General features: G+C 43.5%; 1 protein-coding gene across 2 annotated transcripts in view; it reads right to left on the reverse strand.

Moving 5' to 3' along the window:
- The window catches only part of LOC124621421 (regucalcin-like), a 61703-nt gene that overhangs the window by 1246 nt on the left and 34773 nt on the right, over positions 1-25684 (reverse strand). Inside the window, exons 3-5 of one of the 2 annotated variants that reach the window (XM_047147140.1) lie at positions 22471-22674; positions 18238-18450; positions 18047-18159 (exon numbers count right to left, since the gene is read on the reverse strand). In XM_047147140.1, coding sequence (XP_047003096.1) covers positions 18047-18159; positions 18238-18450; positions 22471-22674 — 530 coding nt within the window. Of the gene's footprint in view, positions 1-18046; positions 18160-18237; positions 18451-22470; positions 22678-25684 lie in introns of both variants that reach the window. The other variant, XM_047147139.1, reaches the window with a different exon arrangement.

Genomic DNA, 25684 nt, shown 5'->3' on the forward strand with positions numbered 1-25684 from the left:
GTAGCGATAAAGTGGGGATTTTCCCATATGACCATCTCACGAGTGTACCGCGAATATCAGGAATCCGGTAAAACATCAAATCTCCGACATCACTGCTGCCGGAAAAAGATCCTGCAAGAATGGAACCAACGAAGACTGAAGAGAATCGTTGAACGTGACAAAGTTCAACCCGTCCGCAAATAGCTGCAGATTTCAATGCTGGGCCATCAACAAGTGTCAGCTTTTGAACCCTTCAACGAAACATCGATATGGGCTTTCGGAACCGACGGCCCACTCGTGTACACTTGGTGACTGCACGACACAAAGCTTTGCGCTACGCCTAGACCCGTCACAACCGACATTAGACTGTTGATGACTGGAAACATGCTGCCTGGTCGGGCAAGTCCCGTTTCAAATTGTATCGAGCCGATGGAAGTGTACGGGTATCAAGAGAACCTCATGAATCCGTGGAACCTGCATGTCATCAGGGGCCGGCCGCTGTGGCCGGGCGGTTCTAGGTGCTTCAGTCCGGAACCACGCGGCTGCTATGGTCGCAGGTTGTAATCCTGCCTCCGGCATGGATGTGTGTGATGTCCTTAGGTTAGTTAGGTTTAAGTAGTTCTAAGTCTTCAGATGTTAACTCTCATAGTGCTTAGAGCCATTTGAACCATTTTTTGTCATCAGGGGACTGTTCAAGCTGGTGGAGGCTCTGTAATGGTGTGGCGCGTGTGCAGTTGGTGTGATATGGGACCCCTGATACGACTAGAAACGACTTTGACAGGTGACATGTACATAAGCACCCTGTCTGATCACTTGCATCCATTCATGTCCATTGTGCATTCCGACGGTCTTGGGCAATTCCAGCAGGACAATACGACACCCCAAACGTCCAGAATTGCTACAGAGCGGCTCCAGGAACACTTTTCTGAATTTAAACACTTCCGCTGGCCACCAGACTCCCCAGACATTAACATTATTGAGCATATCTGAGATTCCTTGCATCTTCCTGTCCAGAAGACATCTCCACGCCCTAGTACTCTTACGGATTTATGGACAGCCCTGCAGGATTCATGGTGTCAGTTCCCTCCAGCGCTACTTCAGACACTAGTCGAGTCCATGCCACATCATATTGCGGCACTTTTGCGTGCTCGCGGGGAACCTACGCGATATTAGGCATTTGTACCAGTTTCTTTTGCTCTTCCGTGTATATTATGACAGTTTTAACAGCTGCATATATTCACCTGATATAATGCACCAATTAATCAATCATTTATGTGTAATGGATACACTTTGACTGATTTTCACATTCAAAGGTTTTCTAAGATCTGTGGTATTTGTGTTAGTGAACATAGAGGCTTGTATGAAAAGATTACATAATAATTCGTACAATAAAATCCGTAAAATCTAGAGGAAGTAATGGGAAAAAATGAACATAGTCAAAGTTAGCAAGGATATGAGGCGAACAATGACTGGCCTATACATCCACCAAAACTATCAGCTAGCACTCCATTTGTAGTCAATATTTCAAAAACAGACTGAAACTTTGACCAGCCAGAAATAAATACATTGATCTAAAGTTTTCTTAAGTGCTTTATCAAGCCTCATTGAGCCGTGGCGGAACTGGTGCCAGGGCTATCTTTGGTTAGGCACTATCGATTCCCTCTGGCAGAAGTTTGTCTTTGGAGCCTGGGCCGGCTCAAGATACAGCGGGTAGTACGGAGTGAAAAGGGGACAACAACGTGTGCCTGAGTACCGGTGGCAGTTAGCGCTTGATCGTACTGGGGTCAGTAACAGCGAACCGGCGCTGTGGCTTCTTGCCAAACCTCGTGAAGCTACGCATGTGCTCGCTTCCGTGAAAGAACACGCTGTTACCATCGGACTAAGCAACGTCTGGTGTCTTCGCCACATCGATCCAGCAGCTGGCATCAAGTTAAGTAATTTAAGTTCTACCGACGATTAGTGAAATATAATGATGATTGGTCTTGAGGCAGCAAAGCGTTGCAAGGACTGTGATGTGATATTTCATGCCTCTTAGTGTGTGCTTCGCTCCTTATTAGTATTCTTACTTCAGCTGGCAACTACCTAAAACATTGATACGTGTGCGCAGCCTTAACGAACACTCTATATTCCGTGTGTAAAGATTGCCGTGTGGTACCTTACAGGCCCAAATAAGGTGCTTCTGTTTTAATGAGCCAGTTCCTTTTGCATCATTCGTGTACGTGGTTCTGCTTAAAGGAATGGAATTAGTTTTATTATTGTCAATTTTCCCGAAGTAGTTTTCTGTATAAGTTTGAGTATCAAGGTGAAGGAAGGGTTGTTTGGTTCCCTGTAGTCACTTCTGATTTATGTTTCAGACATCGGAAGCAGTGGGCCACCGAAGTGCAGAGCCTCCCCTTTCAAATTACTAGCAAGCGTACGGGCGGTGGACTTCGCCTGAGCTCGCGTGTGCTGTTTGGTTCCGATTTCGGTGTTCTGAACGGGGTGGAAGTACAAACGGAGTCCACATCTTAATTTGAAGATAAGTACTCAGTCGCCTCCATCGTTCGTGGCCAAGTCGCGGCCTCACAATCTCGGGCCTCAGTTATTGCACAAGCTGCAGTTTTCTAGAACTTGTGGTGGCTCTGCAAGGCTGCCCGGGTTAAATGTTTTAAATATTTGTCTTAAGAATTTTGAGAGATTTCTTGAAGAATGTGTCTTATTTGAAACCGTTTTCTAAAATTACGGTGCAATTCAGCCTTAGTGGCGTATGTCAATTTTGATGTGGAAATAACTGGGTTATTATTGATCAAACTGTCTATAACCTCGTAAAGTTGCTTGGTAATATCCCGCCCGGGAGGGGCGGTTTTGAATCTATGTGGAAATAATTGATTTCCTGGTTATTTGATTAAAGTTTACTTTAAATGATTTACTTGGCCCGAGTGGCGGTTTTTTAAATGTTTGCAAAGAGATTAATTCGCTTGTGGTTTCATATAACAAGCAGTTTGTAAAATTGGCCTGAGTGGCGGGTTTTTAAATGTTTTTAAAGAGATTAATTCATTTGTGGTTTTATATAACAAGCAGTTTGTAAAGTTTGTCTGAATGGCGTTTCTTAAAGAAATTATCTGATTTATGTTTGTATTTCTCTTAATGATTTATCTATGATGCAAATAAATATGCTGCAATGAAATGGTCACTGTGTGGGTCAAGTCCTTCCGCGCCCTTTATATTAAAGATTAAGGAAATTGCAGTTCAAAATAGAAATAAAAGAGAAAGCACACGCATGGTACTTAGATCAGTGCAGTCCATCATCAAAATTGTAAATAATTGTAATGAAAGGTACTAAGACGGAGTACCACATACATAGCTCCAAATTTAGCTGAGCAAAATACTTTCAATTTCATCCATCTTAACCTAAATCCTCGTTTCATAACATCGATTGCAGGTAGAATTAAAGTTCTGTTCATTTATCCAGACAATATCTGGCACTTGTAGCCAAACAAACTTCATATTTGTTTCGAGAGACATTTGACATTATATTCTGTACCCGAATTGCTACCTGAACCGTAGCAGCTTACAATTTGAGAAACATGACTGACTTGTTTTTTTAGCTGTAAGCACATTAACAAATGCAAATGAGCCTTCGCCTATATACTGATGGTTAACGTATGTATATTTCTTAGTTCCACACTGTCACTGGCGACAATATTGATAACGTTAAATAAGTTCTGTATCTGTGATCCTTGAGTAACCATAACCAGTGGTCAACATAGCTCCGAAACAGAGAATTCTTATGCAGGACCTGAGAAATCGCAATGTAGTTGGAAGATATGTACATGTGATCTGTTTAGAGAATTAATAGAGTAACATACATAAATTAGTTGAAAAAACCGATTGCTTTGCAGTTAATGACATCATTGGATTTTGCACAACCTGAGTAACTCACTTTTTCATATACAGCTATACGTTCAACAGTTTTTCCAACTGTTGCGCAAGAAAATCGGCACTTCTTGGCGCCATTTAGCGTATATTGATGGAACTCTACGACTGAACAGTGTGTACTAAACTCCCAATTGCGATCCAGCAGAGAGCTGTAAAACTTCTGGCGACTGGTGTATGATTGCTAAAGGTAACCACGGCAGTGGAAGTATACGCGGGTTACGGTATTCTCAAGTCACCCTCTTCGTGTTCCAGTAATGAATGGTCTGCGAAAAGAAAGATAGCTGATAAGCTTCTGCCTGAACTTGGACCTCTCTGATTTTATTTTCGTCTTTCCGCGAGATATACATAGTGCAAAGCAACGCAGGATGTCCCATTTATCCTGAACACTCCATCTCGTTATGTCCAGAAGCGAAATAAAAAAAATAAACTTAATTATCACGGGGACACCAACCAGCATGAATCCCTCCAGGGGCTCACCACTCTCTGGCGAGTTCTTTCTTCGCTACCAAGGGGCCCCAGCCTTTAAAGCATCTTTCTCCTTCCGTGCTGCGTGCCTATCGTCTTGCTATTCTTTTCCCCTCCCTTGGAAACATGTCTGGAATGTTTTTGGAAATGTCTTCTGCATTTTCAATAGCATGACACTAGAACAGTCTCTCCACTGTTTTTTCTTTCTTTCTTTCTGCGTTCCCCTATTCTTCCTCTGCTTCATTTTTTCTTCTTCCTCCCAGTGCGCTCCTGTAGGCTGGCCAGCCGGCCGCGGTGGTCTAGCGGTTCTAGGCGCTCAGTCCGGAACCGCGCGACTGCTACGGTCGCAGGTTCGAATCCTGCCTCGGGCATGGATGTGTGTGATGTCCTTAGGTTAGTTAGGTTTAAGTAGTTCTAAGTTCCAGGGGACTGATGACCACAGATGTTAAGCCCCATAGTGCTCAGAGCCATTTGTAGGCTGACCACGCGTTTGATGCGTAACAGGTGACTGGGTAACGCGTAATTCCCAGCCCCGAGACATCTAGGGTTTGCTCGTACTCCCTGGTACAGGCCAGGCCCATGGAAGGGTGACTGCCTGAGCTGCTACCTTCACAAATCGTCAGGCATTCTGGAGGTGTGACCTGAGGTGTAAAAAAATCATCTAATTCGAGTGCTCCCCCTCTGAGGTAACCCCCCATTGGAAGGAGTCCGCCATTGGAGACGCTGGCAGTCGTGAGGGATTTCCTCGCATTGAGCGTATCATAATCGTCATAGTCTGCCCACTAAATGCAAACGGAATGAGGCTAATGATACGAAGACCCTCCCAGCTGCACCACAGTTCCTCGAGGTTTCACATACTGAAGACGATCAGTCCTTTGCTACGGTAAAACCGTTGCTTATTCAGAAAGGTGTTGATAAAACAACCGGTCCTGTGAAATCCTGCTCTCATCTATGCAATGGCACGTTGCTTTTGGAGACTACTTATGATTCTCAAGTACCACTACCGCTTGCATCTTCTCTCCTCAAAGATATACTATTTGTGTCGAGGCTCATTGATCGCTGTATTCTTCACGTGGTGTTATTTACACTAGACTGCTCGATGGTCTGAGGCAGACATCCACACGTTCCTCTCTAGTCAGTGTCATTGCATTCCATCCGGTTATGAAAAAGGTGGATGCCTCCTTATTGCCCACAAACGTTCTTTTTCTCACTTTTGATGGAGTGGTGCTTCCATCCAAGATAAAAGCAGCTTATGAAGTTATCGCAGTCTGACTGTACATTCCAACCGCGGTGCGCTGCTACCAGTGTCATTTTATAAACATACTCAAGTGTCCTGTCAGTACCTGGCCAAATGTGTAACCTGTGGTAGGAGTGCTGACAAGGGCAATGGTCCACCTCCTTCTCCCCACTATATCAATTGTAATGGCAACTATGCACCCTCTTTCCGAGATTGCCCCCATGTATCTCTATGAATGGGCTGTCCAGAAGATCTGGGTGAAGGAAAAAGTGCCTTACGTGGTCGCTTGCAAGATGTTGGCTAGTCGGAAACCCTGCATTCTACTATCTGGCACTTATAGTACTGTTCCTGTTGCTTCTCGCTCCACGAAGGACATGGCACGCAGACATGCAACCTCAAATCCATCACCACGGTTGTAAAATCGCGCAGTGTCATGGTAGTATCTCTCTCTTCATAGCATCCCTGTCTCCTCCTCGAGCTTTGCAACAAGCTCACTGGGCGAAGTCACCTTCTACACAAGCAGCAGGCCGAACAAGACAGAAGGAATACTCCTGCGAAGACTTCCTATGCCCCTTCAGCCAACAAACATGAGTCGTCCTCTCCTAACCGGTAAGGCTCCAAGAAGTCAAACAAAGGCAAATGGTTTTCTCCTTCACCGCCTTGGAGATCCTCTTCGACGGTGTAGCCATGTAATACCCTCCCCCAGCCGGCCTTCGTGTCGCCGGTGCGAACTGCCAACCGTTTTCCTCCCCTGTGTATGTATATATATATATATATATATATATATATATATATATATATATATATATATATATATATATATATATGATCCATAGTAAATTCCTCGCCCTACATGCAAATAAATGAAAATAAAAAATATAGATGCTCCATTTGCATGTAAAGTTCGAATAATTCAACCGTTATTTATGTCTCGAGAGATGTGTACTATTGCAGACTGACAGAAGGAGAATGCCAGTGCCTCTGTAGATTTCATGGAGTTGGATCCCCCAGCCTCTGTACCCTGTAGCAGTGAGTCTTCGAAGGCTGACACTCGGCACATGCTCAGGTGACACCCCTTCGTTTTCCCCTCCTCCACTTTCCTCATCATGATTCTCTACCAATGGAAAGTTTGCCGCCTTCGATCTAACAAAGTGTCTGCTTTTAGAATCACAGGGTCCATTTGTTCTCTGCCTCCAGAAAACAAAATTGCGTCCTCACATCCACTTTGAACTCCTGCATTTCTTCCCGGTCTGCTTTGACCTCTACCCTGAGGATGGCATTCCATCTCATGGGGGAGTCATGCTGCTCATCTGGGATGACGTTCATAGACAATCCATCTCCCTGATTGCACAACGTCAAGCTCTTACAGTCTGAATTTTCCTTCCTGACTCGACCTTTTCTCTTTGTACTGTCTACATCCCTCCATCATTTGGTGTCACGAGGGTGGACTCCCTCCAGCTTATTGGGCAACTACCTCACTCCTTTCTGCTGCTCGGTGACTTTAATGTGCACCATCTTGCGTTGCGTTGTTTGGGGAAGGAGACCAGACAGCGAGGTCATCGGTCTCATCGGATTAGGGAAGGACAGGGAAGGAACCATCCCGGCATTTGCCTGGAGCGATTTAGGGAAATCACGGAAAACCTAAATCAGGATGGCCGGACGCGGGATTGAACCGTCGTCCTCCAGAATGAGTCCAGTGTCTAACCACTGCGCCACCTCGCTCGGTTGTGCACCATCTCCTTTGGGTTTCTCACAATACCTGTCAGGGAGGTGCCCTCTTGGCTGACGTTCTCAATCCACTCAACCTCGTCTGTCTTAACATGGAAGTGCCCACGTTTCTTTCAGACTCCACGCACACCTACCCCCAATTGGACTTCTCCTTCTGCAGTGTCCAGCTTGCCCATCATCTTCAGTGGTCCGTTCTGATATTCACTGGAGCTGTACTCTCCGTTTGCTGACTCCTACACCACCTTCCTTCTAGTTATCACCCCATTTCTCTCATCAGCTGTGTTAGCAAGGAGATGGAATGTATGTTTATAGCTCATGGGTGCGAAAAATATTAACTTTGAAATGAAATGTTTCGGTTCTATTCGTTGTGTGGGTATTAAACGGGATTGTGCAGGAAAAAAAAGGGGAGCAAATTCTAAGCAGGTTAGGTGGAGATCCTGGCAGTGGGCCTCAGTGTGCATTCCAATTGGTAATGCCTCCCAAGGGCGGGTGTTAGGAGTGAAAGCCCCTAATATACAAAAAGAATGTGATAAGTTGTGTGATTAGGAAACTGCCAGTTGGCGACTGCATAAGTGAGGGAGGCCTGGTACCGCTGGAACTGAAGGGAAAATAAGTAAAGGGCCAGCGGGAGAATAGCAGTGTGTGGTGAGATTTTCAACTGAAAATATTCAATTTATCATATCCTTACATAAATGAAATTTAATGGTTTTTTCCTACCGATCGCTTGATGTTCACTTCCTGGGCTGCACTGACATTTGCGGGCCACGAGAGGAGGAAGTGCTGGTAGATTAGGCTTTGAAAAAGTGTACTTAGGCGGGGTGACAGCTGCAATTTTTCCATAATTTGCCATTAGGTCGACTGGATGCGTATGTTCATATTTTATCCTTGCCTCAGTATATAACAGGCCATCAACTGATTTATACTCTTGTATTTTCTATTTTTAATACTGGGCAGGCTAGTGAACGTGGAGGATGGTGTTCTGTACTGTCCACACACAAAGGCAGTTGTTTCCAAGGGCGACCTTCGTGAAGCGATCTTCCACAGTTTCCATATTTGCGGACAGCTATGCAGCAGAATGACATATGTCCAAAGCATAATAAGCATCAGAAATATCTCATGCGCAGCGGGATGTAAGGTTTCACGTCACACCTGCACACTAAAACTTCAGCTTTTTTTTGGGAGGTATTTTCCTGCAAACGCAAGATGGAAGTTTCTGTATCTATTTGGTCATCTTTTGGACCCATCTGTACATGCTGGACAAAATGTACGCATTGCCGTTCTATATTAGCTCGTAACTCCTTATGAAACTTCCTGGCAGATTAAAACTGTGTGCCGGACCGAGACTCGAACTCGGAACCTTTGCCTTTCGTGGGCAAGTGCTCTACCTCTACACTCCGCTGCACAGTGAAAATCTCATTATCGTGACTCCTTTTCTGTCTGGAGTGTAAGGTCTCTGTGGAAGATAACTCCTTGTCATATTCAAAGTTTTATGTTGAGTAATAGTCACTCGTGTATCACCCAGTCTTCCACATGTCTGAAGTACTTGAGATTATGCAGCAGAGGAAGCTTTAGACAAAAGTGATGCAATGAGTACACGTCTCCAAATCTGTCTTCCATTTGTTAAATGAAAAATAATGGTTTCGACACTGTAAAACTATTTCCGTCTCTTATAGTACACACCAGCTACTGAACAAATTTTGTTCCCAGTCTTGTCCGTTTCCTCGGTGTAGCCAGGGTAGGAACTGCAGTTGAAATATCTATGCCTATCTGTTGAGATAGCCGAATCAGCAAGGCCATTATGCTGGTTTAGTCTTATGCGTGCCATGTGCGAAACATCTGTCCTGATGCCACCTACTCCATTAAAAGGACTCTCCTCACAGGCGTCACACAGCAGCAGCAAAGGTCATCTGGCGCGATAGCCATTTTCGAGGTTCCTGAAAAGCGTCAGAAGTTAGAAGCTCAGGTTCCAAAAGTGTGATCCCTGTGTTGTCAAGGGGCTCAACTGAAAGGGTATATAACGACCCCACCACGTCGGGTTGGGTACCATGTTGGCTTTTAAATTCACATATGAGTCTGTAAAGCTGCGCAGGTCACACCAATACTCAAGAATGGAAATAGGAGTAATCCAATACATTATAGGGCCGTATCACAAACGTCGATATGCAGCAGGATTTTGGAACATATATTGTGTTCGAAGATTATGAACGGAAAGGTCTAGTGACGGTCAACACTGATTTAGAAAACATTCTTCTTGTGAAACAATTGACTCTTTACTTACATGAAGTGTAGAGTGCTACCGACAAGGGATTTTAAATTGATTCCGTATTTCTAGTTTTCAATAAGGCTTTTGACAACGTATCTCACAAACGGCTTGTGATCAAATTGCGTGCTTATGGAATGTCGTCTTAGCTATGCGGCTGGATCCGCGATTTCGTGTCAGAGGTGTCACAGTTCGTATTAACTGACGGAAAGTCATCGAGTAAAACAGAGGTGATTTCTGGCGTTCCCCGAGATATAGGCGTTATAGGCCCTCTGCTGCTCCTTATCTATATAAACGATTTAGGAGACAGTTTGTGCAGCCCTCTTCGACTGTTTGCAGATGATGCTGTCATTTACCGTCTAGTAAACTTATCAGGAGATCAAAAACAATTCGAAAATGACTTAGAAAAGATTTGTCTGGAGCGAAAAGTGACTATTGTCTCTCAATAAGGGAAAGTGTGAGGTCCTCCACATGGATATAAAAAGTAATCTGACATATTTCGGTAACACGATAAATCACACAAGTTTAAAGAGTATCCATTCGACTAGATTCGTAGCAATTACAATTAGGAAGAACTTAAATTGGAACGATCACAAAGATAATGTTGTGGGGAAGGTGAAACAAGGACTCGTTTATTGGCAGAACGCAGATGTCTTTAAAAGACTGTATACACTACGCTTGTATGTCCTCTTTTGGAGCACTGCAGAGCGGTGTCGGATCGTTGCCTGATAGGATTAACGGAGTTCATCGAGAAAATTCAGAGAAGGGCAGCACGTTTTGTACTATCGAGAAATAGAGGAGAGAGTGGCACTCACATGATGCAGGATTTGGGGTGGATATCATTTAAATAAAGGCGTTTCTCGTTGCGACGGGATCACTTCACGAAATTTCAGACACCAACTTGAATGCGAAAATATTTTGTTTACGCCGACCTACATAACAACGAACAGTCATCATAATAACGCACGCTGGTCGAGAGTGGAATAATAGAGAGCGTGAAGGTGGTTCGATGAACCGTCTGTAGGCACTTAAGTGTGATTTGCAGAGTATCCATATACGAGATTTGTAGATTTAGGTATAGATGGTGGATGTACGTAGTTATTCTGCACAGGCACTGTAGGCAGGTGACGGTATTTAAGGCGTTCTTGACCAACCGGTCCACACTACAGAAATTTTTTTGAATACAGATGTCAGGTCCTAAAGGGAACAAATTATTTAATACGAGAACGAAGTCTTTCGTGGTGGCACTGTTGTAAAAACATCATCTGAATTCTTGCCGCGTCAAATCAGAGTGAAACCTCGAGTTACCGATGTTTACCCCAATGCTCTTCGTCAGAAACAACTGACTGTCTGCACTGCTGCTCTGGTAGCCTTATGTAGCCCATAGACGGCTTGTGATTGGTCAGTAATTACGTAATGCTGTCGCAGATGTCAGCGTCTTCAGTGGTGGCGACACCGCTCCTGTAATAGCGCAAATATTCCGACAAATGTCTGCTGCTTCTTCCCTCTGCACTGCTAAGATTATATCCACTGGCTGAAGTTCTAGAACATTCATATTTCTAGAGGAATTTAAATTACACAGTTCCGCTATATAGGAACCTGGGACGAAACTTCTGTTTCCTTAAAGAATATTTCGTGTATGTTTCTAAGGTTTTGTTCAGCAACTACAGATTTCTCAAGTTCGCGATTTTTGATACACCGTTGACGCCCTGCACACAAGTCGGAAACGGTACGGGTGGACTGACTGATGTAACTGCTTCCGCATCAACAAGGGATGTTACAACTAACAGGAATCCTGAGGCCGAGGCTGTCCTTAACAGGGCGTAGCATCCCCATCATCTTAGGCGGTCGGAAAATAGGTCTTATACCTCGTCTTCCCAGGACTCTGGATGTGGCGCCGTAGAAAGGAGGGAATACTACTGGTGGCTCACCCCGTAAATGTTGAACATTTTCAAGATTTCTTTTCGTGAAGAACGCTGACTTCATATCGCATTAGCAACAGCCGTTCTTCTGGAACACGTACTTCAGATGATTAATTTCGGAAGCTGGTTGGTCCTCGTCAAAAATGTTTTTGTTCTGTGTACTGATTTATTTAAAACTGCTCTCTTCTGGATTGGATTACGAAAACTTTGGGCGCTAAGAAATACTGAGGTGACAAGTCATGGGATAGCGATATGCTCATAGACAAGTGGCGTTAGTATAGCGTGTACAAGAGCATGCATTGGGCGAGCAGTCATTTGTAGTCAAATTAGTCATGTGAAAAGGTTTCCGATGTCTTTATGGCCGCACAACGGGAATTAAGACTCTGAACGCGGAATCTTGGTTGGAGCTAGACGCACGGGACATTCCATTTCGTAAACGTCGGGGAATTCAATATTCCGAGAACCACAGTGTAAAGAGTGTACTGAGAACACCAAATTTCTGGAATTGCAGACTTCACTGTGGCCGACAACCTTCACTTAACCACCGAGACTGGAGGCGTTTGCCTAGAGGTGTCTGTGCTAACAGACAAGCAACTCTGCGTGAAATAACCGCAAAAATCAATGAGGGACGTACGACGAACGTATCCGATAACACAGTGCGTCGAAATCTGGCGTTAATGGGCTACGGCAGCAGACGACAGACTGCAATGCCTCAATGCCTTTGCTAACAGAACGACATCTGCAGCGCCTCTCCTGGGGTCTTGACCTCATCGGTTGGACCCCTGACGACTGTAAAACCGTGGCTTGGTCAGAGGAGTCCAGATTTCAGTTAAGAGCTGATAGTAGTGTTCGGCCCCCGAAGCCACGAAGCCAAGTTGCGAACAAGGCCCTATGTAAGCTGATCGTGGCTCCGTAATAATGTGGGCTGTGTTTACATCGAATGGACGGGGCCTCCTGGCCCAACTGAACCGATCATTGATTGAAAAAAGCTATGTTCGACTATTTGGAGACCATTTACAGCCATTGATACCGTACTTTCATCGATGTCAGTGCGCCAAGTCACCGAGCCCCAACTGTTCGCGATTGGTTTGAGGAACAATCTGGACAATTCGAGCGAATGATTTGGCCACGCAGATCGCTCAGTATGAACCCCATCGAAAATGTATTGGAAAAATCGATAGTTTAGTACTTGCACAAAATTCTGAACCGGCAACACTTTCACTATTATGGGTAGCAACAGGGGCAGCATGGGTCAATATTTTTGCAGGGGAATTTCTTTGACTTGTTGTGTCCATGCTACGTAGAGCTGACGCACTACGCCGGGCAAAAGACGGTCCGACACGATATTAGGAGTTATCCCATGTCTTTTTCCACTTCTTCCCCTGAGCGTTACAGGGAGATAACATTCTGGATGAGGCCTGCATCACCGTCTGGATATCTGGATTTAGGTTAAATGGTTCAAATGGCTCTGAGCACTATGGGACTCCTGAGGTCATTAGTCCCCTACAACTTAGAACTAGTTAAACCTAACTAACCTAAGGACATCACACACATCCATGCCCGAGGCAGGATTCGAACCTGCGACCGTAGCGGTCTCGCGGTTCCAGACTGCAGCGCCTAGAACCGCACGGCCACTTCGGCCGGCGGATTTAGGTTACCCACGATTTCCATGAATAGGTTATCTAATGATTCTGTCTTCGACAGGGTGTTAATCACGAACGTTCCTTTTTTCCATACGCGTTATCGGCAAAGTCGTTTCAAACTGTTGATTTATGTCCATAATGTCCATTTATTTAATCGTATGGCTAGGGCCCCCCTATCGGGCATACCGTTCGCCGGGTGGCGGTCTTTCAATTTGGCGCCACTCCTGCAGTCGATGAGGATTATAGGATGATTGAGGACAGCACAACATCCAGTCCCTGGGCGGAGAAAATTCCATGACCCAGCCGGGAATCGAACCCGGGCCCAGAGGATTGACAATCCGTCACGCTGACCATTCAGCTACCGGGGGCGAACATAATGTCCATAATAAGGTGTGATTGTCTGCTTCATTTTGCTGCTTTCACTGGTTTTCTATGCGACGCAGGTATTGACCACACCTTTGCGTGAAGAACACACACATCACTTATATCGAGGAATAGACAACGCAAGAAAGGAAATTACAATAAGGAAACAGCGTGTTTTACGCCTATGCTTCTGTACATGAATCCACAGCTGCGATCATCTCGTAGCCATGACGGTTTGTTCGATGATGACAATGTCGTGTTATAGTACAATAACCGACATTATTTTGATGACAGTGGCTCGGAGATCCAGCGCCGTTTTGCAAAAGAAGACGCCATTTCGAAGTATTTACCACTTCCCTTCATCCCCTCTGCCATAAAGTCGAAGTCAGTCCTGTACTCAGAACTTGAGGTACATATTGACGTACTGGGGTTTTTCAGTTGCTTGTCCGGAAGTGTCTGTTTCATGGGTGGTGAGTTCTTTACTGCAAAGAGTTGTTAGTGTTTTTTATGGATGGAGGGAAGAGAGAGGGCAAATCCCGGTGCCTGCACATGGCCCACTCTCTCAAATAGTGCCAAGGGAGACACTGAGATTGAACTCCGTCTCACAGTAGTTTACATTGTCGTAATCGGGCCTCCACGTGTTTTCTTTACTTAGACTTTTAAGTATTGTAAAGCTTTAGACAGACCAGTACTTTCACAAGCAGTGGCTTACGCTGTTACCAAACTGTAGAGGGGAGATGTACCCACTGCTGGACAGCTTGAGCAGTGCATATACCGCGCCATCTGCTGCTTGTATCAGGTCTGTGGTGTGAGGAGCTGCTTGCTAAGTGCCACATATAGATCAGAGCGTGGATGCCCCGCAGAAAGGGCGCCAAATAGTCATACCTTTAACAATAATCAGTGATAACAATTGCACATTTTTATATAGAAAATGTCAGGAAGTCCTTGATAAACAATTGACGGGGACATAGTCGCTACAGAATACACGAGAAGGTACAAAATCGTACGAAGTTACATAGTACGTTGTGTAGTGTGCCAAGCGCTTCACTCGCGTTTAGACGAGATTTGTAACATATTGATTATTCCTTGCTACTGTAGTGTTATCTTGAAGCTGTGAGAAAGGACAGGCGCTCCAATGTGCGGAAGTACAGACGATGCCGAGGGCAGACGAAACTAGGAGAGATATTGTTACATGAAGTAAACCGTAAGGGGAGAGCCTTGCGAAAATGCAGACACCCCCCAGTCGCTGTCCCAGGGTGCTAGTTACTCTTCAAGAATTCACATGTAACTTCATATGTCGCCTAGAAGCTATAGTAGGTTGCCACCGTAGAACTTTGTAACCAACAGGCACGTATTAGCGTATAAAACCAGCTTGATACCAGCACTGAGAACAGCAACGTCAGTAGGCTCACAAAGTTTAGAAAGAAAGCGAAAACGACCAAGAACTGTTGACCTAGCAGTCCCTACTCCGGGGAGCCCGAGGGGCGGGGCTAAATGACGTATAACAATAACGTTGCAAGCCTTATTTGGCAGAGCAGTTACGTTTAGCTTTCAGCTTAACAATGTTGATACCAAATACGCACTTAGTGCAACTGCATTAACATCCCTGCCTTAGGAGCAGTAGAGGGGACCTAACTAAACCGTGATTGGCAGGCGCCTGCAAGAGACCTGCGGGATTGGCTGGGTGGCTTTAAGTGGGAAAAACAGTACCCCCACGCGAATCTTTGAAACCCCTAGACTCCGCATTTTGGCGGAGGCCTCAGGCGATCTGGGCGCCGAATCCGCGTCCGTCGACTTCAGCCTCGGTCCAGCTCCGCGTAAGTCTGCTCTCTCACTTGGAGTGCCTCAGTGAACAGTGTCACATTCAGTATGTTTTGTTTTGCAGCTAAGTTGTTGCCTTAAGATGCTGCTAGTGTTTGGTTAGCATCCACACCAGGGACTTTTGCACTGGCTTCTATTGCAGCAGTGTTATTCATGCTTTTTTCTAACCTATAACTGGCCTCCAGTGTACTAGTTAGTCCTGTCTGAAATAAACAATTTCAAAATCCTGTTTGTCCAAGAGTCGCCACAACGAGTTCCCTACCAAGTCTCACCTCCTGCATTTCTAGTAAATGCCAGTACCAGTGTTGGCTCAGATAGAAGAAAACAAACAAATGCCTTGACTGTGAATTGTCCTGCCTTTTGCTCTGTACCGCTCGGGAGCGCAGACTGACCCGTAACCCCTTTTCTTCCTCTTCCGTCTGTCAGGACACGACAGATTTTCGTGCAGGCTAAGAATGTAAAAACTTTTTCCATTTTCGAATTATGTTTATTAATATCAGAGGTGTATTACTGTAAACTTCTCACTGTGCCAAACACTCTGTGATGTCATTTCATCTCTTCATTTAATAATGGTAGCTACCCGTAATCATACCAGAAGCCACACTTTATCAGTCTAAGCCTGGTTGCAACACCGACTGCAAGGGACATCATCAGAACAAATCATATTACGGAACAGGCTGGAGACTGTCCAGATCACTGGTAGTCAACCTTTTTATTTACTGCCCACTTTTGTATCTCCATAGCTAGCAAAATTTTCTAACTGCACACTGGTTGCACAGTAATGGTGACTTACGAAGTAGGGACCTAACTTCACTTTCTAAAATTTATAAAGGAGAATTGCAGCAAGTTAAAGCACATAATACTTACCGAATACTTATGTCAAAATTTTATGAAAACCTAATGAAAATCTTTTTAAAATCTCTGCCACATGCTGCCCACCATGAAAACTGGAATGCCGATTAGTGGGCGGTAGGGACCATTTTGACTGCCACTAGACTAGACGCTTACACATGAGGTTAATGCATGGCCAAACTGACATCTTGCCACCTTCAGTGAAAAGCGTTTACATAGTGTATCCGTACGGAACAAAAGTCATTAGTCACAGGTGATGCATCTGCTTTTGTGTAAGGATACTAGCCGTTATCTGCGGTAGTGCCCACTTATCGGTAGTTTTGTTATGATGAGCAGTGGTAAATAAGTAAGATATTGGAAGTGCAATGAAGTCAGCCGCCGTATTATTGCACTTGGCCGTTGTCGGAAACATGTGGTGACGTTACAGTAAACACTTACAGTGATGACTCTGGAAATCTATAGCACTGTCAATGCTTTCCAGACTGTTTTGCTTATACTATCAATCCAATGAGGTGCTAATCCATGATAAGCCAGTCAAAGTGCTCTCTCTCTCCCTGGTGCACCGGGTGCAATAATATAGGGTTGACTAATAGCTACACGTTATACAACACGTACGCCACTTTTAATTTCTGAAGTAGCCTTTGTTTGTCATTGGGATTCAAACTATCTCCAACCAAATTTCATCGAAATGGTTCAGCGCTCTAGGCATGAAATGGTAACACAGTTACTTTCACGCTTATAATATTAATGTGGAAGTATGAATTAAACACTTTGAGAATTCTATGTGCATTGTATTCATTACGTTGAATAGTATTGCGTAGACTATATCACACAATAAAAGCGCTTTTAAAAAAATGTTGAAAAGTCAAAGAATAAATAGTTTTTTTCTAAGCGTAAATATGCTTCCGTAATTCTCGTTTTGCTCTTCAGTTCAATGAATATTCTGTACCACACGCTTTCTGAAGCAGCCTACGTCCTTCCTCGGCGTTCAGGCTATCTTCATAGCAAATTCCATCGAAATTGGTTTAGTGGTTTAGCTGTGAAAACTTAGCAGAATTAGTTATGTATTTACAATATGGAGGAAGTAAGTTCCGACCGGTCACGAAATGGAAATCTGGTGAAGCTTTGCAGAGATTTGTTGGGCAGTGTCTGTAGTATGTCAGACGACCGTGTCACGTTACACTTTGCAGTTCTGAGCGGACAGTGAGCACGTAAGAATGCCCAGAAAATAGTGTCTCCTGCCAAGTGTGTTCCCAGTTTCCATGCAAACCCGCATAACACAACTGATGTATTTCCTGCTTCGTGACGTTTTGGCACATAAAACGTCCTGCAGACCAGCGTTTACAATTGCCGGAAAGCGTAAGCGGCTGCCTTCTATGACAAAGGTATTGGAAAGTTGATATAACGCTACGGAGGGGCGACTATGTAGACAAGTTGCTGGAACATGCAGTTAACTGTTGGAAGCAGAAAGTTTCCGATTTTCACTGTGGTTCCCATTTCGTGATCGTTCGGAACTTACTTTCTGGACAATCATAGTATCAGTGTGGATTAGGGACTTGGCATGAGAGGAATGTAACACTAGGACGGATCACAGTTGACAGTCTCTCATGTCCTCATTCGTCGACACACTGCAGAGAGGTTTCGAATTTGACCCATGACATTCGCTCCACGTCTAGAGAACAGGAACTTCACGCCGTCACGTCTCATCGCTTTGACAGTCTTATACTGTCAGCGAAACTTTGTTAAACCACAAGGGTTCCAACGAGCTACTTTCGAGTCTAGAGCCACCACACACACGTGTTTTGGCGACCTCGGCTACGAAGGTTAGTCTCTGACCCAATAGAAATGAAAATACTACCTGCTTGCCGCCAAAGCACGCCACCCATAGGTTTCCGTCTGTATCAATAGTTTGTCCGTCTGGCAGTCCTTCCACGCCATTTTCTTTAAAGTTGAAAACGGTTCTTCTGTTGCCTGCAAAAGAAACGCTTAAGTCAGGACAAACCTCAATTTGATAACACTAAAGTAACTTTAGTTATGTATGCGGTTTACCTATTTTGCTCTCGGTAATATCAAAATCGAAGGCGTCTATTTTTCCTGTGGCAGAATCTATATAGTACATGGTTTTGTTATCCGGACTCCACGCAAAACCGTTTGAAATGCTGATTTTTGTTACGTGCGTCTTAGTGCTTCTGTCCTTGGCAAGGTTGAATAATATTCCTTTCTCTGGAGTGATCTCATTATTTACTATTGGTCCCAACGTCCCTGAAACAAAAATAATCAACAATTTTAAATGTCTGTCGACAAATAACTTTCACTCTTTGGAGTTAGAGAAGACATCTTCAATTTTTTAAACGTGTATTAAGAATATTGTACTTTTTGAAGAAAATTTCACGTATTCGTACTTCATAGCACAATCCCTTGGATTCTAGAAATGCAAGAAAATCTGTAATAAAATTGCGTCCTGCTCGCATTTTCAGTGAAAAATGGTGGTCAAAGATCGGCTATTTGGTAAGACGGTACTGAAATACGCAACAAGTATCGATTTTCAATATGATATAATCTGGTTTCGGAAACCGAGCGAGGAGGCGCAGTGGTTAGACACTGGACTCGCATTCGGGAGGGCGACGGTTCGATCCCGCGTCCGGCCATCCTGATTTAGGTTTTCCGTGATTTCCCTAAATCACTCCAGGCAAATGCCGGGATGGTTCCTCTGAAAAGGCACGGCCGACTTCCTTCCCCATTCTTCCCTAATCCGATGACCCCGCTGTCTGGTCTCCTTCCCCAAACAACCCAACCCAGGTTTCTAATGTAGTAGAATGTATTGGACGGGTTTGGCCTGTCTCTGTTCCATCGGTTCACCTCAAGCCTGGTCTTTCTAAACATATTTTTGCATATCGGTGCTGCGGAACATTGCACTTGACTGATGTGACGCTTATGGTTGAAGGGAAGGTACCAAGTAGAAGTATAACGGTACTGGAAGACAACAGAGGGAGGGAGAGGCATAGGGCTGGTGTTTTTTACTTTGAGGGAAGGGTTATAAATGAATAAGGGCGGAGCAAAGCTAATAATGACCCCGAAACCGTAGTATGAAGTCACTCACGTGAGTACTGAAAGGAATCGCTAAATTTCAGCTATACGGCTGGGTACTGTCTGCCGTAGTACCTGGTAAATCTCCGTCCCAATGTTGCTAATTCTTCAGCGTGGGAGTGGAGGGCAGCTACACCACTCCTTCCCCAACCACCCCCCCCCCCCGCCCCCACCCCCCGGGAGAATCTAGCGAAAATAGTTTGAGATCGGCCGTGAGTCCAGACTTCCAGCATCTTGTTTTAACGTCCAGCTATGCAACTGCGCCTGGTGGCCGCTGACCGGTCAGTCCGATTGTGGCCGGTGGTTCGGCGACGTATTCAGCACTCACGTTTTCGGGTATATCGCTCCTTTGCACGCCAGTTTAACTTGACTTCTAAAACCACTCAAAATAATCAGTTTCTGAAATGAACTATTTTCGGCTTTTCATTCATATTATTTCCTGTAATAAACGTAGAAATCGAACAAATATTGAACAAATTAAATTAAATAGGCAAGTAAAACAACTTACTCCATCAACAATTTGCTGCTTTTCTCGAGACGCGATAGGTGGTAGAATACTACAAAAATAAATAAATATCATATTGATTCTAATACTTTAAAACTCTGCTCAGAAGTCACGTTATAACCGGAGATCATAACACTGTTTGAGCTTTACGAGTAGCCGGTACCGAAAGGTGAAAACTGAGGTTGAAGAACTCTGCTTTTGTGTTAACTTGTCCATTTCCAAAGGCTACAAGCAGTTAAAGGCCTGCTATCTAGAAATAGGCAGCAGGTCAGCTACTTTCTATTTTTGTCTACTGTGAATGAATTGTTAAGTTTCTGATTTATTACTGTTACCATAATTTCCTTCCTCTTACATTGTTTCGTGGGAACGGAAGAAAATTATTTGATGTTTTAGAGCAAATGATGCGTTGTACTTCATTGCTACGCCACTTCGTAAAAATATTTCTAGACTAGGGTTGGTGCCATTCTGCAATACGACGGATATCCGCGACCGCACAGAGAAACTCCTGTATAGACCACCACGGAGCAAGCTTCGCAACCGGCCGGTGTGGTCGTGCGGTTCTAGGCGCTTGTCTGGAACCGCTTGACCGCTACGGTCGCAGGTTCGAATCCTGCCTCGGGCATGGATGTGTGTGATGTTCTTAGGTTAGTTAGGTTTAAGTAGCTCTACGTTCTAGGGGACTGATGACCTCAAGCTGTTAAGTCCCATAGTGCTCAGAGCCATTTGAACCAAGCTTTGCACATTGCAAGTAACACGCGTACCTTAAGCCATGACGCACTCCAATAGGGACATCGTCTCAGAGATGCTGTATCCTGTCGTGTACCATGTCTTTGCTGCTCGTTTCTGACTGCATTCTTATTAAAACAGCGCTGATCGCTTTTCCCATTTTCTGTACAACGCAATATTTCAAACCAATGGAAATTATACGGCTAAAAATTATTCTTTTTTTAAAACAATGTTTATTTAAAAATGAAAGAATTTGAGCAGTGATACTATGGCTAATTGATATTTCGGTTTTTTAATTAGATTATTTAAAAAAAATGGCCTATTACAACAAACATCAAACAAATACCGAAAATATCGGTCGCTCAGAACTAAAATACAGGTAATGGTTTTAACCGGTTGGCTTTTCCCATCCCTATAATTCAGTCGTGACCCTAAAGCCACCCTCTAATACACTTTGTGATCAGAAGTATCCAGATACCTAGCTGAAAATGACTTACAAGTTAATGGCGCCCTCCATCGGTAATGCTGGAATTCAATATGGTGTTGGCCCATCCTTAGCCCTGATGACAACTTCTACTCTCGCAGACATCGTTCAATCAGGTGCTGGGAGGTTTCTTGGGGAATGGCAGCCCATTCTTCACGGAGTGCTGCACTGAGGAGAGGTATCGCTGTCCGTCGGTGAGGCCTGGCACGAAGTCGGCGTTCCAAAACATCCCAAAGATGTTCTGCAGTATTCAGGTCAGGACTCTATGCAAGCCAGTTAATTACAGGGGTGTTACTGTCGGGTAACCAGTCCACCACAGGCTGTGCATTATGGACAGGTACTCAACTGTGTTGAAAGGTACAATCGCCATCCTCGAATTGCTCTTCAACAGTGGGAAGCAAGAAAGTGCTTAAAGACGGGCTTTGTGGCCGAGCGGTTCTAAGCGCTTCAGTCCGGAACCGCGCTGCTGCTATGCTCGCGGGTTCGAATCCTGCCTCGGGCATGGATCTGTGTGGTGTTCTTAGGTTAGTTAGGTTTAAGTAGTTATAAGCCTAGGGGACTGATGACCTCAGATGTTAAGTCCCATAGTGCTTAGAGCCATTTGAACCATTTGTCTGTTAACGCTTTTTAAAATTATCTTAAGTTAATCCGTCACTCGAAAAGGTAACTTCGTTAATTGAAGATTGACATTAAGAATCTTGTGCCAAGCTACAATTAAATCCACCAAGCTTAATACGAACTTCGATACTTACTTCAATTGCTTAGAAATACTGTGTGAAGAATATGTTGAAGTGCGATGTCAAAATACCTCGATACATGTTTCAGCTAAGAAATGACGTTTTACTTACTATTAATATATAGCCAAAAATACACCAATAAATTCTGAAATACTTGCCTTGGCAAAATCCGATTCCAGGTTTGTAGCTTGCTAACCACATGCAAGTTGCTGATGTACTACATATCAAACACACTCTGCGCAACTTTTTATTTTGGCATTTTTTAGTGATTTTCGCTTTTGTATGTTTCAAGCCAAAGTGAGATTAAATCAATGTGATAAACCTATGAGGGTCCACGAATTTTATAGTTATGATCTATTGAATTTTGGTTTAATCTGGTCTTCAGCGTCATTTGAAATTATGTAAATCATAAATGATTCAAAAGACGACGTGGTGTACGTCTTGGTTGACGGCATAAGAATAACCTCACAAGCCACTATTGTACAAATAACTGCAGTTACCACCAGTTAGTTGCTTGCAGAGTGAGTGGTGCGACTAGTGATGGTTTGCCTTGACTGCTTCAGATGGCACTGCGTATTTCCGTTTGAATAATGGTATGGTGGCAACACTGATGGCGGCCATTTTGTTGTTATTCTCGCCGATATTTCACTGCAGTTAACTCACTCACTCACTGAAGGACTTATAGAAGATTACAGACTTATTAACGACTGCGAAACGAAGTAGGGCGATATGATAGTGTTTACCTGCCCAGAGAGTGCCGGCAGCGTCCACCTTGGCGTCGTTGATCTTGTCCCGACTGCCATCCTCGTCCTGCACCGTTGCGATCACCTCCAGGGCGGCTGGTTCGCTGCTCTCCCCATCCCATGTCATCAGCACCACATTACGACCCATGTTTATAACGAATTTGTCTGCTTTGCCTTTAACTGGAATAATGAAATGTACTCCCTCTGTAAACAAAAAAAATCAGTGTTTTAATCTTTCAGCGTGGTTTTCCTTCAGATGAAATGATCATCTTCAAGTATTTGATATGGGACTCATTACTAACTCTATTCAGCATAAACACGGTATCAAGTGATTTGTGGTATTAATCTTCTTGCAGATGCATTTGAGTATTGTCTACATCTTTTGTTGATGAATGATTTACATTCAGAGTTCTCAAAGATAAGTGTTTAATTGAGTGATAACAATTAAGGAAATATTACATCATAAATAAGTAAATTAATACCTATTGTAGGTATCAATTGAAGATTTCACATTTTAGCGTACTTTCTGGTAAAAGAAAACATTTCACATGCGCGAGTTTTGGACTAGGATTTATTGACGTTATTGTATATTGTAATTTACGTGTTTACTTCAACGAAGTACAGTTTGTTTTATGGTATTCTTACACACTATCCATTTGACTCTCTAGTAAGTTGCGGAAGTGAAAAGTTCCGAAATAAGTGACAAGTTTGTACAGCGTAGACTAAGTTCTTTCTTTACTTTTTGTTTCGTCACGTAAACAATGCAGGTTTAACCCTTCCTGTTTCTCCAGAAGTTTTGAATTAGTATCCGAACTTTAGGCCTAAACTTTCTGAGAAATTTAATACATTAATAAGTAGTCTAGGAAGTTATTCACATTTAACTTAGACTAAAGCTAAAATTTGTTTGCCATGAGTGGAAAGTGTAGGACTTGCTGTAGGATTGTTAGTTACAGTGTGTGGTGTGAGGATTGTTGCAGTTCCTTTCACGTGGGTGACTGTAGCGGCGTGGGAATTGGGGAAATAAACAAGGCTCCCTGGTTGTGTAGAATTTGCTGTGGAGATAGGAAGATAGTAGAACAGGAGTAGTAGGTCGTTGCCCTTCAGGCAGAACTACATAAAGCAAAACAAGATCTTGAAAGGCTAAGGGGGAGAAGGGAAAGAGGGAGATGGGAAGTGACAACAGGTTATAGAAGAAATAGAAATAGGACTTTCTCAGACATTGGTGTTGTGAATGTGGAAAACAGGTTTGATCAGTTGGAAACTGATATATGTAGAAGTAGACAGGACACAACAAACTTTAAAAAAAAGTGTTCGAAAAGTAAGAGGTCAGGAAAGGTGGTGAAGGAGAAAGTTTTGTTGTTAGGTAGTTCCCATGGTAGAGGTGTTGACCAACTGTTGCAGGATGAACTAGTGTCGGATTACCAGGCCACTAGTTTTTTTTTTTTTTTAAACTAGTGCAAGCCCAAGTCAGGTGATAGAGGATGTAAGTTCACTTCGCGAACACTTCACAAGGGAAGACACCTGGTAATAGTGGATGGAGTGGGCAATATCATAGACAGGATCCCTAATTATTCAACTGAGTGACCTGGAAAACATAACTTCAGCAACGAGGCAATAAAAAACATTCAAAAGCCAAGATCGCTTAGACACTGTTTACTAAATGGGCAGTTTCAACACACTAGAGGTACCATCATCGGATCTGTGAAGATATAACATGACAGGTCTGAGGGAGGGCTTACATGAGTTACTCTATATACATTACTATCAGTACAGTACCACATACCTGAATGTAGCTTAACATTTATAAACTACTTTGATATAACGATACATGAGGCAGACCAGCTGATATAAAATCATTGTCGCATAAATAAAAATTAAACTGCTCTCATGGTCATTTTACTCCATCAGATATATAAAACCGAAGTCACAAGATAAAACCATTTGACACATGACCGCAGCTCGAATAACGGTCGGCATGCCGAATATTTACTATCTGCACGATATGCGAGAGAGAATTGTCAGAGCATGTGCTTCGATAAGTGCCGAAGTGATAAGGAATACCACTCAATCCATGATAAAAAGATTGCAGCACTGCGTTGATACCAATGATCATCACTTCGAACACTTCCTGTAAATGGACGTTCATGTCACCTTTTTGACCGTCGTTGCGTTGACCTTCAAAGACCTTATTGTTACACATCATTGGATTCGTCTCGGTAGCCACTATCAGAAAATAAGTACCAAACTACAGCATCCCACTAAACAAGTTGACCTTCATATCTCTGACGCGACCCCACCTAGCAACAAAAAACCAACGTCATATTATTGCCCAGTTGTCCCATGCAACATTTGTCCCACAAACTTTTCAGCTACTATCATTCTTTCGGAGGTATTGTAGGTGACAATAGTTACTGACTGACCCTGTATATTGGAGATGAGAAGCAGTAAGGAGTGACACATCTGAAGAAAAAGGTGACTCGACACGTATGCAAATGGTTAAAAGTTAAGCAAGTCGACGTTATACAACCGAGGGGAGGGACATAACGCTGAACGGAATGAGACTCAGCTACGCGAAAGTAGTAGTGCATACGATAAATATCACATTGATGATATGTTTAAACGTGTCATCAAGCTGCAATTTCTGCTAGACGACAAAAAATACTAAGAAATAACGACTTCGTGAAAACTTCACAGACCTTGTTAGAGGACTGTGTATCAAGGCTAGCAAGGCAAAACAGTTGTTTCGTCACTGGGATTAGTTTTTAAAAGTGCGAGAATAAAGAAATAACCATGTACGAAAGAGGCGATATGTGTGCGGTAGGAGTGGTGATGTTGGTTTCGAGAGGTTAATACCGAAATAGAATTACAATTTTACAGTAAGCGTATAAAGACCCCCCAAGATGTAAAATACAAATGCCATATCCTATTTTATGACATAATGACCTGCAAAATGTACAATAATTTAAACAACACAAAATACAATATTTAGGATGTTGTGCAACCCTTTCACGATTTATTGAATAAGATTTAGGCAATAAGAAAATTAAGGAAGTAGAATGACGCCGACACTCGCTTAAAACGAGAACAGTAACAGTACCGTACTGTTTAAATATCAAGTTAACAATACTCGAATCACTGCAGGAACGACCCCAACGTAAGGCGTGACAGAACCTCAGTTTAAAAAAAAGGGTCCAGCAAAATATATACCGATCAA

This window comes from Schistocerca americana, chromosome 1, assembly GCF_021461395.2.
Source record: "Schistocerca americana isolate TAMUIC-IGC-003095 chromosome 1, iqSchAmer2.1, whole genome shotgun sequence".
Lineage (NCBI taxonomy): Eukaryota > Metazoa > Arthropoda > Insecta > Orthoptera > Acrididae > Schistocerca > Schistocerca americana.